Source organism: Lepus europaeus, chromosome 3 (genome assembly GCF_033115175.1).
Source record: "Lepus europaeus isolate LE1 chromosome 3, mLepTim1.pri, whole genome shotgun sequence".
NCBI lineage: Eukaryota > Metazoa > Chordata > Mammalia > Lagomorpha > Leporidae > Lepus > Lepus europaeus.
The window spans coordinates 70854231-70870848 of NC_084829.1; the positions used below are offsets into that span (position 1 = coordinate 70854231).

General features: G+C 42.1%; 1 protein-coding gene across 3 annotated transcripts in view; it reads right to left on the minus strand.

Moving 5' to 3' along the window:
• Window positions 1-621: 621 nt before the first annotated feature.
• SLC17A5 (solute carrier family 17 member 5) overlaps window positions 622-16618 on the minus strand; it is a 57000-nt gene continuing 41003 nt past the window's right edge. For 2 of the 3 annotated variants that reach the window (XM_062186361.1, XM_062186362.1), the window contains exons 10-11: window positions 6927-7017; window positions 622-2022 (exon numbers count right to left, since the gene is read on the minus strand). In XM_062186361.1, the coding sequence (XP_062042345.1) occupies window positions 1885-2022; window positions 6927-7017 (229 nt within the window). In that variant the 3' untranslated portion in view covers window positions 622-1884. The remainder of the gene's footprint in view (window positions 2023-6926; window positions 7018-16618) is intronic. The other variant, XM_062186363.1, reaches the window with a different exon arrangement.

Sequence of the window (16618 nt, forward strand, 5' to 3'; positions counted from 1 at the left end):
CAACTTAGAGAGGAACAACTGAAGCACGTTCTTAGAGGAGGCAGGCAGAATAGAGTCAGTGATGTAGGTATCTGCTTTGGGAGGAAGAGTGGACCCTTTTTCTAAGCTAGGACAGGCAGGTGGCTGGCAATGGAGATTTCTGTTGCTATTTCACTTAGATGGACGGCCTTGTCTCAGCCTGGTGGTGGCAGAGACCATGCAGAAGTCTACCAGAAAAGATGTAAAACTGTCAGTGGACATTGGAAAATTTCAAAGCAGAGGCACTGTGGTGTAGTGGGTTAAGCTCCTGCTTGGGATGCTGTATTTCCTATCAGAGTGCCTGTTCGAGTCCTGGCACCACTTCTCCAGCTTCCTGCTGATGCATCCTGGGAAGTGGCAGTTGGTGGCTCACGTGCTTGGCCCCTGCCACCCATGTGGGAGGCCTGGATGGAGTTTCAGATAGGCTCTGGCTTCAGGCTGGCCCAGCCCTAGCTCTTGTGGCCATTTGGGGACTAAGCCAGCACATGGAAAATCTCCCTTCTTTCTCTGTTGCTTTGCCTTTCAAAGAGATGAAAATAAAACAAATCAACATTTTAAAAAAGACCATCACAAAACAACCAGATCCAAAAATCAATGCGAAAAAGGTTTATTTTGATGATTTATAAAAGAAGTATCACCAGAGCAACTTAAAGCTATTTACAAATTTGAAGATAAATTTACACAAATGTATTCACATCATGTTACACTGAACAGTTTTAGTTAAAAGGTTACAGGAAGTGTGGAACAAACACAACACAATATAAATCAAGTTTTAAATCCCAAAAATGCTCACAAACCACCAGAAGACAGTCCAGAAAAAAACCTGGAAAAACATGATTTCAGACACCAGTGATAAAGATGATTACAGTGGTCTTGGGTGATATGGCCTTTAAAAGTCACTTTAAATTTAAACTGCAAACAGAAGCTTACATAAAGACATCACAAAAAAAATTGAGTAAAACATTTTAAAAAAATTCCAGCATAACTAAAAAAAAAAAAAAAAAAACCACAAAAAACAAAAACACAGAAATGGGAAATTTACATTCTGCTCCATGTGAAAGCAGTTTTAGGCAAAGATGATATTTGTGACGTATCGGGTATCAGTTTTCTTTTGAAGGTTATACGCCAAGCCAACATTTCTGTGTGTTGGGAAGGGAGAGTCTGAGGTACAGCAAGATCGTAGCTGTGGATCTCACTGCTCCTGCCTTCTCAGGGCTCTGTCTGCACGTGAACTGCCCTGGAAGGAAGGAAGGACACCACTCTAAGACTTGGCGCCGACCCTGGGTTTGGAGCGTGCCTCTGATGGATGCTGGGCATGTGGGCCCTGAATCCAGGGAGGGAATGCCTGGCAGCTGCCCGGGCAAGCTTCCCTCAGCCCAGTTGCCAGGGTGGATTATGCAGTGGCTGGCAGCTCCCTGGGTGCGCAAGTTTGACACCTAAGTGTCAGGGGAGCTGATATGAAATAATCTGTACACAGAAAGTGGACGAAAACAGGTGCTCAGCAAAAACAGGATTATTATGTAGTTCAATTACGCAAAGGTATTGGGGGGTAGGAGTCCATTTCAGCTCATTCCCTTTTGTATGGCCCTTAAAAATATGTAGAAGTCCCTTATTTCATGTTGCTTGACTTGCAGCCAGGTGTGTAAACCTAACGTATAAGGTCCAGCACATATATTATTAATCATTATAATCACTAATTTGCTAATCTAGGAACTAGTGACATTTCATGATTATAAGCCTTAAACACTTAATAAAAGTATAATTTTTTGGTATTTAGAATGCTCACTTATTAAAATATCAAAGGCACTTTTGGTTACATGATAAACAAACATACATTAATACAGACAGGATTATTTATTGGTTCCTTCAGTGTCCGTGTCCATGGTGATTATCGAGCGCCCAGTTTTGCACTTCACCTTTGGCGAACAGTGTAAAGAAAATGGCACCAAATACATTAATAGCAGCAGCGATACAGAAAACAATTTGCCATTCTCTAATGGTGTTCTACAGAGAAAGAAAAAAAACGCAAGTAAGACAACTGTCTGTAGTCCACTTTATAAAAACCAGTAACAGCAGAATTATTATTCATAAAAGCCCCATGCTTAAAATAACCCACATGCTCATCAGCAGAACTGTAGTATATTTTGTTCACTGGACTATTTCATAGCAATGAGAATGAAAAAAGCTACAACACAGACAAATAAAATATGTTCAGCCAAAGAAGCTATATGAAAAGAGTACATTCTGAATGATTCCATTTATATGAAGCTCAAAATCAGGCAAAAGTAACCTATGGTGTTGAAAGGCAGGGTAGTGGTTCCCCTTGGCGGGGATGAGGGAAGAATGGGGGGAAGGGTCCCTGGGGGCTTATTAAGTGCTGGTGACACAGATATATTCACATTGTGAAAATCCATTCAGTTCTATACTTAAAGGATTTGTGCCTCCTAAAAATACATTATGTTTCAATGAAAAGTTCACTGAAAGCAACAGGTGTGGTGTGTCCCTGAATCATATGTTACTAGGGAAGTCATGCCTGTGTGCCATATCCTGAATTCTCAGGTGCGAGGAGTCAGGCTGATCAAGTCAGGAGGAATTGAGATGGACTCTGAAGTGCAGGTTTGAGGGCTCGGATATCAGAGGGAGGCCCGGCCAGGGTGAAAGACCCTCAGTGGCACACAAAACTGAAGATGGGTGACATCTATCTATAGAGAGCAATGATCACTCAGTGTATAGTCCAGTAACATAAAAACATCAGTGCTAAATTCCTGGGTCACATGACTTCTCCCAACAATCCTATCTCGGAGTTTTATAATTTGTCTAGTGAGAAAGCTACCTCTGCAGCATTAAAAAGAAAAAACAAAACAAAACAGTAAAACACAGGCAATGAGGAAGAAAAAGAGAAGGGACTAAGAAGCCAGAAAGAGAAATAAAGTGGCATGCTGCGATTTTTCCACTTGTTTGAGATTGAAATATTTAAGTCACAAAAGGATCTTAGAGGGGCCAGCGTTGTGCTGCAGCAGGTTAAGCTGCCATCTGCAATGTCAGCACCCCATATGAGCACTGTTTCAGTCCTGCTGCTCCAGTTCTGATCCAGCTCCTTGCTAATGTGCCTGGGAAAGCAGTGGAGGATGGCCCAAATCTGGGGCCCCTGCATCCATGAGGGAGACCTAGAAGCAGCTCCCTGGCTCCTGGCTTCTGCCTGACTCAGCCTTGGCTGTTGTGATCATTTGGGGAGTGAACCAGTGGATGGAGAATCAATCTCTCCCTTTTTGTTTCTTCCTCTCTCTGTAACTTTGACTTTTAAATAAATAAACAAATCTTAAAAAAATAAAACAAGAATGTTAGAAACCCATCTTAACTGTTAGTGACTAAAATTCAGACATGCTAATGATGTGTCACCATTCTCGGGAATGAGTCTGTCAATAATTACATGTTATTCCAGAAAGAAATGTTTCAGGCAGCTTCTCAGGCTTCCTAAGACAGAGCTGCTCTGTGTGGGCTACAGGATAAAATAATGTGCCCTTGTTACTAGCAGGCAATGAGTGACTTAAAATCAATCAGTCGTACCAGAAATCTCTCACAGCTCCCAGTTCGTTAAAAAATTCTACCAGTTTTTAGAGAATGCTGCTTTGTTTATAACAAAACTGAACCTCAGATGCACTTTGAATTTCAATTATTTCATTATTTATTTATACTCTGACCCATTCTACAGAGTTTTGGAGGCAGTGCAGATTATAACTGCAAACAATTACAATTGTAAAGGCAAGCATTTGTTTTCTCTCTCTCTCTCTCTCTCTCTTTTTTTTTTTTTTTTGACAGGCAGAGTGCACAGTGAGAGAGAGAGACAGGGAGAAAGGTCTTCCTTTACAGTTGGTTTTCCCTCCAATGGCCTCTGTGGCCGGCGTGCTACGGCCAGCGCATCGCGCTGATCCGAAGCCAGGTGCTTCCTCCTGGTCTCCCATGTGGGTGCAGGGCCCAAGGACCTGGGCCATCCTCCACTGCCCTCCCGGGCCACAGCAGAGAGCTGGACTGGAAGAGGAGTGACTGGGACAGAATCTGGCGCCCCGATCAGGACTAGAACCCGGTGTGCCAGCGCCGCAGGTGGAGGATTAGCCTAGTGAGCCGCGGCGCCGGCGCATTTGTTTTCTCTTTAATAACATGAAACAAATGCTATATAACATATCCAAAAGCAGCTCAGTATTCTACTTGACAAACATTCAAGACTTTAATTCAGGAATCCACGTTACCCTAGGTAACAGGTGTGCTAGGATTATCAGTAACACGTGAAAGCAATACATGGTACTGTGTTGACTTAGGTTCTTGTGCTGCCACGCTACTCCAAGAAGAGAAAGTTAAACATTTCTGATGTGTTCATAGTGAGATACAGAACTTTAGGGAAAAACCTTATGCAAAAAAAAAAAAAAAAAAAAAAAAAAAAAAAAAAAAAAAAAAGAAAGGAAAGAAAGAAAAAAAAAAAAAGCCCAAAAAACCCTTATGTGATAGCTTTTCATATTAAGTGAGAGAAAGTAGTAGCATGGAGGCGCAGGGCCACTTAAGTAAGGCATCAGAAATGGTGAGAACGGAGGAGAGATAGGAACATTATCTGTGGTGAATATGTATGTCTGAAATCAATCTGTTTGGTAGTTAAGAAAATCTGTAAGCATATGTTGAAATTCCAAGAACTAGACAAGTTATTAACTTGATTACACAGGCAAAACAGAAAAAAATAAAGTCTCTTTTAGAGGTTAATTTCTTAAAGAATATATTCCACCACTCCTTTAGATATTTTAAACAGAAGAAAACTGGAGTTGGAAGAGGCCTATGACATCAGTTTATTCTGGTTTTTAAAAATATTATTTGAGAGGGAGACAGAGAGAGACAGAGAGAGAGAGAGAGCGAGCGAGTGAGCATACATGCAGGAAAAAGAGAGCTCCCCCATCCACTGGTTCACTCTCCAAATGTCCACAATGGCCAGGGCTGGGCCAGGCTAAAGCCAGAAGCCAGGAATTCAATCCAGGTCTGCCGTGGGGGTGGCAGGGACCCAATCACTTGAGCCATCACCTCCTGCCTTCCAGGGTACACATTAGTAGGATGCGGGAATCAGGAGTGGACTCAGGCACTCTGATATGGGCTGTGGCCATCCCAACAGCTAGGCCAAATGCCCACTCCTATTTTTTTTTTTTTTTTGCCAGGCAGTGTTAGACAGCGAGAGAGAGACCGAGAGAGAGGTCTTCCTTCCGTTGGCTCACTCCCCTAATAGCTGCCACGGTTGGCGCTGTGCTGATCCGAAGACAGGAGCTGAGTACTTCCTCCTGGTCTCCCATGTGGGTGCAGGGACCCAAGCACTTGGGCCATCCTCCACTGCCCTCCCAGGCCACAGCAGAGAGCTGGACTGGAAGAGGAGCTACTGGGACAGAATCTGGCGCCCCAACCAGGACTAGAACCTGGGGTGCCAGCACCGCAGGCAGAAGATTAGCCTAGTGAGCCACGGCGCAGGCCCCTATTTTGAGTTCTTATGTAGCATAGGCACCCTTCAAAGTCCTCTGCTTATTCTTCTGGCCCTGGGGCTGCCTCCCAGCTTCCGGAAGGGCACCCAGCCTCCAAGGGCTCAGTGCCCATGTGGAGGCCTGTGTGCCTGGCCCTTACCATGCTGCTTCTACGCCTGGAGCAGACAGGTTGTTTCTCCTCTGTTCACAGCACCCTGCACACATTGCCCTCGGCAGCCTCTGTCACACCATACTTCACTCTAACACGTAATCTCATTTTGTCTTTGGATCCTCTTTATTTAGCATCCTAATATGTACTCTAGAAATGCTTGAATAAAAGTTTGACTATTTCAGGGCTTTCTAACTCACCAGGCATCCCATTCTATAAGGTAACAGCTTTGCACAGCAAATTTCCCTCAAGTCTCCGCATAACTTCTCTCCATCTGTGCAGAGGCGCAGAGAGCAAGGCACCATCTTTTGCTTGGCAGCCCTTCAAATATGTGAAGACACATTTCAGGTCTTCCAGGTTCCCTGCCTCTAAACAGTCCCCACTTATTCAGCTGTTCCCACTCACTCTCACGCAATTTCCTGACACCTCTCCTTCGTGGGTCTACTTTTTGAATAATTTTACACTGATGACTTTTATGTGTCCAAACACACACATTAATTGATAAAATACCATAAATTTTAACTACAGGTGTGATTTTAGCTATAAGATCCTCAATAAACTTAGTTCTATTGTTCTGTCGAAAGCCAAAAGAGTGTTTGTTGAAAATAGTTTACTTTCTCATCATTAAGGCATTTAGTTTTTGGTTACGATGAAGAATTTCAGAAGTGGGGCTGGCACTGTGGCACAGCAGGGTTAAGCTGCCGCCTGTGATGCTGGCATCCCATATGGGTGCAGGTTCGTGTCCCAGCTGCTTTACTTCTGGCTTAGCTCCCCACTCACATTTCCTGGGAAAGCAGCCAAAGATGGCCCAAGTCCTTGGGCCCCTGCACCCATCTGGAGACCTGGATGAAGCTCCTGGCTTCATCCTTGTTGTTGCAGTCATTTGGGGAATCAATCAGCAGATGGAAGATCTCTCTTGCCACCTCTCTCTGTAACTCTGAGTTTCAAATAAATAAAACAAATTAAAAAAATATTCAGAATTTTAAAATACTTCAAAAAATTCTGTGGAAAATTGAATTAAAAGATAAACTTATTGTGTAAAAAAATTTCAAAATTGATGCATATGAGGGGGTCTTCATAAAGTCTGTAGAATATTTGTGCTATGAAAAAACCATGTGTGGATTTCAAAGTTTTTTTTTTGTGTCACAACAAATTTACCTTTTATTTCCATTTTGAATTTCCCTTGTATATTCAACTTTGACAGACGGGAAGCTCTCAAACCTTTGAAGTTTATAAGCAAATTGTTTACTTACATTAGGGGTCAGACTTTTAGCAATGACGGGCCCAATCATTCCCGGAATAGTGGCAAATGTATTTGTGATGCCGAGGAGGACGCCAGCATACCTGTGGACATATTTTCATAGAGATTTATCACTGTGTTACACATTAAACAGCTTCTTTCAATAGATACATCTTCTACCTCCACGTTGTGTTCTTGTGAAATCTTATGTCCAATTAATGTCCTACTGAAGTGGGATTTAATATTCAGCTGGTAAAAAATTTGCATTTTAATAATTATTATTTTGACATTACATAGAAGAACATGGCCAATAACAGGAAAAACTTCAATATCAATAATTATTATTTTAACATTACATAGAAGAACATTGCCAATAAGATGATCCCTTTTATAGTGATATAGGAAAATATTAGAGAGAGACTGAGAGAGATCTTCTATGCACTCGTTCATTCTCCAAATACCCACAACAGATAGAGCGGTGTCAGGTTGAAGCCAGGAGCCCGAAACTCCAATGTGAGTCTCCTTTGAGGCCTGCAGGGACCCAAGAACGAGTCATCACCTCCTGCCTCCCAGGGTACACATTAGTAGGAAGCTGGAATTAGAAATAGAGGCAGAATTTGAATCCAGGGCATTGCAAAAGGCATCTTAACGGTTACACCAAACACTTGTCAGTGTTGTGGTGCAGTGGAAAGTTGCCACCCGTGATGCAGGCATCCCATACAAGGGCTAGTTCATGTCCTGACTACTCCACTTCCTATCTAGCTCCCTGCTCATGGCCTGGGAAAAGCAGCAAATATGGCCCAAGTGTTTAGGTCCCTGCCACCCATGTAGGAGACTCAGATGAGGCTTCTTGCTTCTGGCTTCAGCTTGGCACAGCTCTATCTGTGTGGGTATCTGGAGAATGAACAAGTGGATGGCCATTCGGGGAGTGAACCAGTAGATGGAATATCTGTCTCTCTCCCTTTTTCTCTGTAACTCTTTCAAGTAAATAAAAGCCTTTAAAAAAAGTTGTCAGGGCCAGCGCAGTGGCTCACTAGGCTAATCCTCCGCCTGCGGCGCCAGCACCCCAGGTTCTAGTCCTGGTTGGGGCGCCGGATTCTGTCCCGGTTGCTCCTCTTCCAGTCCAGCTCTCTGCTGTGGCCCGGGAGTGCAGTGGAGGATGGCCCAGGTCCTTGGGCCCTGAACCCTCATGGGAGACCAGGAGGAAGCACCTGGCTTCTGGCTTCAGATCAGGGTAGCATGCCAGCTGCAACGCGCTGGCCGTAGCGGCCACTTTGGGGGTGAACCAACAGAAAAAGGAAGACCTTTCTCTCTATCTCTCTCTCACTGTCTAACTCTGGCTGTCAAAATAAATAAATAAATAAATAAATAAATAAAGTTGTCAAAGGTGAAAAAAAACTTATTTCCTGATTACAAAATAGAATTCCTGTAATTCTTCCACATAGGGATAATCATCATTAACATTTTGGTAAACATCCTAATTATTTTTTCTATATGTGTACATTTGTAGCATATTGTTATAGATATGGGAACATATTGAATATGTAATATGTTAAATTAATCACACTTTTTCTTACTATATAAATGTTTGCCCACTGTCCCAGAAATAGGTAAGTTGAGGGCTGGCACTGTGGCTCAGTGACCTAAGTTGCCATCTGCAATGCTGGCATCCCATATCGGAGTTCAGTTCTAGTCCTGGCTGCTCTGCTTCTGATCCAGTTCCCTATTAAGGTAGCTGGGAAGGCAGTAGAGGATGGCTCAAGTATTTGGGCCCTTGGTACTCATGTCCTTTGGCCTGGCCCAGAGCTAGCTTTTAATAGCCATTTGGGGAATGAACCAGCCTGATGGAAGATCTCTGTCTCTTCTACTCTCTATCACCCTGTCTTTCAAATAAAAAATAAATCTTAAAAAAAGTAGACAAATTGAGTCTATATAGTATGTGTATGTGTGCCTTTGTATGTATGTATGAAGAAAAAGGTATTTTTAGGGGTAGGCATTGGGCCTATTGTTAAGACACCCATGTTCCATATCAGAGTGGTTTTCATACAAGTCTCTGGCTCCTGTCTCCACCTTGCTGCTGACGCAGACCCTAGACGCACTCTTTGTATTTTTTTTTTTTACCCCAAAAACCCCTTTATTTAAGGAATACAAATTTCATGCATTTCATAAATACAACTTTAGTAACACAGTGATTCTTCCCACCGTACCTGCCCTCCAACTCATATTCCTTGTTCTCTTCCTCCTCCCTCTCCTATTTCCAGTCTTATTTTTCACTAAGATCTATTTTCAATTAACTTTATACACATAAGATTAACTCTATACTAAGTAAAGAGTTCAACAAATTGTATGAAAAAAAAAAAAAGGTATTCCTCGACAGATGAGACAAGGGCTGTTCAAAGTTACTGCATCTCGAAGTTGATTTCACTTTTTTTTTAATAAGCATTTTTTTTTTTTGGAGAAACTTAATTAACTTTAAAGAACCCAAGAATGATACATTTTATACATCTTTTGTGAGCACTTAGACATAACTATGAGACATAAGTATATCCTCCACTTAATACACTAAAACGAAGTAAATCTTTGAGAACAAGTTTTACTATTAACTCTCATAATACAACTTTTTGAGGACAGAGGTCCTTGCAAGGGAAGTTAGTGCAGAGTGACTCCTGTTGTTAACTTAACAATTAACACTCTCACATATGACGTCAGTGATCACTGGAGGCTCTTGACATGAGCTGCCTAATCTATGGGAGCCTTCTGAATCCACAAACTCCATCAGTACTTAGTGCCATAAACAAAGTGGAAGTTCTCTCCTCCTTTCAGAGAAAAGTACATCCTTCTTTGATGACCACTTTCCACAGGAGTCTCACCCACCGAGGTCCTTCTGTGGGACATTTTTTTGCCACAGTGTCTTAGCTTTCCATGCCTGAAATGCTCTCAGGGGCTTTTCAGCTAGACCAGAACACCTTAAGTGCTGATTCTGAGGTCAAAGTGCTACTTAAAGCAATTGTCCTTCTATGAGTATGCTTTATGGACTGCTTCCCATGTTGGAGCATTTGCTCCTTTTTAATTCTATGTCTTATGACTACCAAACACTTAAACCTATCTATATGATCATTATAACAACTAATGTTATCCATATGATCACTTTAACACTTAAAATGCTATTTTTAGCACCCGGCTTAAGAGGATTTGGCATCCCATGGTAAATTTTTAAACTGTACCCTTAGAAATAAGTCTATAGGAATGTATGCAGAACTATACAGCTTTATAGTTACAAACTTCATACATTTCGTAATTACAACTTTAGGATCTTCCCACTGTGCCGGCCCTCCCACCCATACTCCTATCCCCCTTCCTCCTCCCTCTCTTATTCCCATTCTTATTTTTTAACTAAGAACTATTTTCAATTAACTTTATAAATATATTATTAACTCTATATTAAGTAGAGTTCAACAAATAGCATGAATAAAAAATATTTCTCAACAGTCAAGACAGGGCTGTTCAAAGTCATTGGGAAGCATTCTTTAGATGCAAATCTTTAATGAATTTCTGCCTATATTTGGGAAATGGTAATGGTCTGTTGATTTTTCCAATATATAAGGAATATATGTAGATTCAGAAAGGCTACTATAGCTGAGATCTTCAGAAAGTACTACCTTAAAAAGAAAGCAGCACTATCATTTTCTATAAAGAAGTCCTATTAGACCAGTCTTCAGGAAATTTGAAAATTCCTAACTTAGCTCTACCATTAACAACTGTGTGACAATGGACAAGCTGGTGGTAATTACTATTTCCCTTATTATCCATGGGTTCACAAAGGTATACATGTAACATATTTTTGAGTATAATATACATCTGCAAAAGTACATAAACTATCAGGGTACATGTTCTGAATTTTCACAAAGTGAATATATTCATGTCACTAGTAGCTAATAGCTAATCAAGAGACAGAATCTACCAGAATAAACATGTTCAAGGATATTTTACATATGATTGAACTACCTCTTAGACTGTACACACTTTAATTTGAATAGCAAAAATTCTGTTAGGCCACCTTTTTTTTTTTTTTTAAAGATTTATTTTATTTATTTGAAAGGCAGAGTTAGAGAGAGAGAGAGAGAGAGAGAGAGAGACACACACACACAGAGGTCTTCCATCTGCTGCTTCACTTCCCAAATGACCACAATGGCCGGAGTTGTGCTGATTCAAAGCTGAGAGCTAGGAGCTTCTTCTGGATCTCCCACGTGGGTGCAGGGACCCAAGGACTTGGGTCATTCTGTACTGCTTTCCCAGGCCATAGCAGAGAGCTGGATCGGAAGTGAAGCAGGGCAGGGACTTGAACTGGCATCCATATGTGATGCTGGCACTGCAGGCGGTGGCTTTACCTGTTATGCCACAGTGACAGCCCCAAGGTCACCTCTTTCCTACTCAAAAATCTATAAAGATGGTTTAATGCTTAAGATAGAAATCTTTGGGGCCAATGCTCTGGCTCAGTGGGTTAAGCTGCTACTTGTGGTGCCCATAGGGGTGACAGTTCACCTCCTAGCTGCTCTACTTCCGATTCAGTTCCCTGCTGAAGCACCTGGGAAAGCAGCAGAAAGACTGTCCAAATCCTTAGAGGAAGCTCTTGACCCCAGGTTTCTGCCTGGCCCAGCTCAGGACGTTGTAGCCATTTGGGGAGTGAATCTGTGGATGGAAGATCTCTGTCTTTCCTTCCCTCTCTGTAACTCTGCCTTTCAAATAAATAAATAAATCTTTTTAAAACATATGTATATCTTTTCATTTAAGTACCCAAATATTCTGAAATATATTTTTAAGAGATTTTTATTTATTTATTTGAAAGGCAGAGTTTACAGAGTGGGAGAGAGAGAGAGTGAGAGATTTTCCATCCGTTGGTTCACTCCCCAGCTGGAGCTGGGCTGTTCCGAAGCCAGGAGCCAGGAACTTCCTACTGGTCTCCCACACAGGTGCAGGGGCCCAAAGAATTGGCCCATCTTCTGCTGCTTTCCCAGGCGCATTAGCAGGGAGCTGGAATGGAAGTGGAACAGCTGGGACTCAAATCGGTGCCCATATGGGATGATTTGCAGTGGCCTGGGCCTGGTTGATCTACGCAGCCTTATTTCCTAGTGCTGCACAATCACACCTGCAGCTCCAGGCAGCTCTGCACTCCAGCTGCTCTTATCTGCCATGTTCAGTCCTGCTACTTCTCTTTACTTGAACTACACCCGCTACCTGAAATCCACGCTCCTTCCTCTAACCTCCTGTTTGGTACATCTTCCATGAAGCCTTCTCTGTCTAGTTCAGCTCACATTGCACTGTCTTCTCAGAATCGTTACTGTCTTTAAAGCTAGTACTACATGTATGTATTAACTCTTCTAATTCAAGTGTGCTGATTCTGACTCCAGTCCCACCATAAACTTGTTTTATTTCCGTGTACTATATCCAGTGCCCAGTACAACACATGTACTCATTCAGGACGTGCTGACTACAGAGAAGCAGCATGTCACCCACAGATCATCTAAGCCCCAGGCGTAGACTCATGTACTCATTCAGGACATGCTGACTACAGAGAAGCAGCATGTCACCCACAGATCATCTAAGCCCCAGGCGTAGACTCATGGGATCCTGACCGCACAGACCGTGCACTTTGTTCCATGCAGACTGGCACTCTTCTTGACACTGGCTTTGAAAGCCCTGGTCCTGATCAGGAACTTTATGGGAGTGGAATCTCACAGTATGAAACACTTTAGATTACATACTAGGGTCGCTGAGCGTTGTTCCAAATTGTGTGTATCCATAGTTCATTGCTGTCACTTTTTCATTCAAGAAACTGGGATGTTTGTCGTGTAGATATTCCCAAGTTCTGGCTTTTGCAGCTTGCAGCCTGGAACTATCATTACACACAATCTCAAGTCCTGTATTCCTGTCCACTGGTGGTACTGGGACTCTAGATCCCACAGGGCTCATTATATTTATGTTTGATATTTTGGCAAAAAAACTTAAAAGGTGGTTAAAAAAATTAAGCAGTAATTTATTTTTCATAAAAGTACTTGGACATATAAAAGTCCAACTAGAGTTTTGAACTTTTTGTGATAATTGGAGCTATTATAAAATAAAATTTTGGTCTGATGTTTTACTAATCCATATAGTCTAATTGTGAGATAATGCAGTTTCTATTAGGGTTTAGGATCCTTAATACCAAGGTTGTAGACTACTGAACTGAAACCGCTCTCCCCACTTTGGATGGAAAGATTCCTAAATATAAAACCTAATTTAGTTTATCTACAAACATCACACATCTTATTTTCAACCCCCTGCATATACAACGTAACAACAAAACCACCAGGCACAGATCTTTTTGGCTTATGCCCTCTAGGGAGTGTATCTTAAATTAAGCTTGGCAGGACTTTTTTTTTTTTTTTTTAAACCATTAACACCTTGGCAGTAGGAGCAACCAGCTGCAATGTTGCCAGGTCTTTTCAGTGACAGATATTAAGTGCAGATGAATGCTGTGAAATTCTAAATGTCAGCACCAAGAAGCTCATTCAAGTATTTATATTACATGTGGCCGAGAAGGGCAATGAAAGATTGATGGAAGAAAACATGTTGTAAAGACTCCGTCGGGATTTTATGCTATTGGGATATGAGAATTCCATGGGCTTAACAATGAAACGTCTACCCAATTCTCTGTAATCTGGGTAATGTAACTATCCATAGAAAAATCTCTACTTCAGTCTGGAGAAGAAAAAGCTCAGAAAACACCAGGTACACATTTATAGGCTAATAGGGATACTGCTTATGGAGTCTTTCATTAGGCACGGTTATAAGTATTATAGATGTGTGTCTGTGTGTGTGTGTATACATACATATATATGAAATCTCATTTCAATAGTTAAGTCAATTATGAGGTAAGGATTTTCTTCATTCTATGAATGAAAAAAAGAAAATAAAATATAAAATATTAACCAATTTGTTTGATTCCAAATCAGTGCTTGATATTATGTTATAGTTTATCATGCTACCTTGTTAGTTGTGTGATCACTGTACTTGGTATGGAGGAAAGAGGAATTTTCTCATGCTTAAGTTTTCACCATAAGCCCCAGTGCTGAATTGAATGCCTTAAGGTTCTGTAGTCTTCCAGAATTCTTTTTCTAACTACTAAAAGTGTTACACTGGACAGGCACTCAGTTGTTACCAAGACAAAAAGTAACTAAGCAACAACATGATCATAACATATGTAACCCCCTTGGGAAATCAAAACTGTAAGTTCATCTGAAGGTATACATCAGACTATAAGGAAGAGGGGGCCAGTGCTGTGGCGCAGTGGGTAAAGCTACCACCTGTGGAGCTGGCATCTTCTATGGGCGCCGGTTCGAGTCCAACTGCTCCACTTCCAATCCAGCTCTCTGCTGTGGCCTAGGAGAGCAGTGGAAGATAGCCCAAATCTCATTAAGATACTCCATTTTCTTTTTTGCTCCTGACCTCAGCAAATATAGCATTTTCACCTTCAGTCTCAATGTTAATGCTAACATAAACATATATACTATCCCATGGGAGTCACTATTATGCAAACACTTTTCATACCTATTTAAATATAGCTACTGCATTTAAATTCAGCTAGTTAGCCAGTCAATTTTTCCAACTAAGGCCGGCGCCGCGGCTCACTAGGCTAATCCTCCGCCTTGCGGCGCCGGCACACCGGGTTCTAGTCCCGGTTGGGGCGCCGGATTCTGTCCCGGTTGCCCCTCTTCCAGGCCAGCTCTCTGCTATGGCCCGGGAGTGCAGTGGAGGATGGCCCAAGTTCTTGGGCCCTGCACCCCATGGGAGACCAGGAGAAGCACCTGGCTCCTGCCATCGGATCAGCGCAGTGCGCCGGCCGTGGCCGCCATTGGAGGGTGAATCAACGGCACAAAGGAAGACCTTTCTCTCTGTCTCTCTCTCTCACTGTCCACTCTGCCTGACAAAATAATAATAACAATAATAATAATATATATTTTTTAAGATTATCTATTTATGCCAGCGCCGTGGCTTAACAGGCTAATCCTCCGCCTTGCGGCACTGGCACACCAGGTTCTAGTCCCGGTTGGGGCGCCGGATTCTATCCCGGTTGCCCCTCTTCCAGGCCAGCTCTCTGCTGTGGCCCGGGAGTGCAGTGGAGGATGGCCCAAGTGCTTGGGCCCTGCACCCCATGGGAGACCAGGAGAAGCACCTGGCTCCTGCCATCGGATCAGCGCGGTGCGCCGGCTGCAGCGCGCCTACCGCGGCGGCCATTGGAGGGTGAACCAACGGCAAAAGGAAGACCTTTCTCTCTGTCTCTCTCTCACTGTCCACTCTGCCTGTCAAAAAAAAAATTTTTTTTTCCAACTAAGGTTTATGGATATAGAAATAAAAAGTTTCATATTTCACTTAGCAGAAATAGGAAATAAAAAGGTTCATCAAACGTAATATATATTTAAAGCTGCCATCTTCTGCAATAATCTAAAAAAATCCCCCCAAACAAAAAACACCTCACTAACCCAGAAGGGGTCACTAAAATTCACTCTAAAAAGATTCATTATAAAAAAAATTCACTCTAAGAAGATGGGGCCAGCTTGTGGTGTAGTGGGTTAAGCCTCTGTGATACCAGCATCCTCCACGGCCAGTGGTTTCAGTCCTGGCTGCTCTACTTCTGATTCAGTTCCCTGCTAATGTGCTTGGGAAAGCAGTGGAGGATGGTCCAAGTAGTTGGGCCCCTGCATCCATGTGGGAGAGTAGGATGGATTTCTGGGCTCCTGGTTTTGGCCTGGCCCAACCCTGGCCATTGTGGCTGTTTGGGGAGTAAATCAGCACAGGGAAGACCTCTCTGTCTCTCTCTGTAACTCTGCCTTTCAAATAAATAAATAAATCTTAAAAAAAAAAAGGTTACAAGTCTACACTAATAACTTTATATTGTAATTCTCTGAAGAACTGGGCAATCACTTTTCAAAATTCCCAGGATAATAAAGTGAAAACAGGACTTAAAATAAAACCTATTAGGTAATTATTCCATGTGCAATAGATGTAAAAGAGATAATTTGATAAAACTGAAGACTTTTGGCTCTATTTGTAAACAAACCTTTGATAGTTATCAATTTCTAAGTAGTAATAAACATTTTCTTATGAGAAATCAAAACATTCAGTCATCCTTGGGGTCTTATTTTCTAAACACCATTCCTCTCAAAAGGAACCAGTGTTCCCTGGAGAAGAGGGCTGATCCCAGGGATAGGCAGGGAAAGTACAAGATGAACCTGATACAACACCTTTTGCAGTGTCAAAAAAGAAAATATTTTAATAAAAAAGAAGATGGGACAAATCAATAGGCCACAGAAGCCCAGGTTAAAGGAGCTGCCAGTGGTCAAACAGAATGATTAGAGCGCGAATAAATAAATAAGGCCGAAAATGGATTGAAATTCATTCAGTAAGAATCCATAGCACAAATGAGGAGAAGGGGAGATCTTTCTTCCACAGAATGTCCACTGATACATGTGGAGGGGTTGGTAGGGCTGGAACATCACCACTGGCTTGGGCCTCAGTTACCAATGGGTGCTAAATCTAGGGTGGGGGAGTGGTTTGAAGAGGAGTAGGCTATTGCAAAATCTCATAGTATCTCCCCAGAGACTGATTTATTGATTTAAGAGTTCCAAGGATGAAAAATAGTTAATTAGTTTCTGGAGACAATGGTTA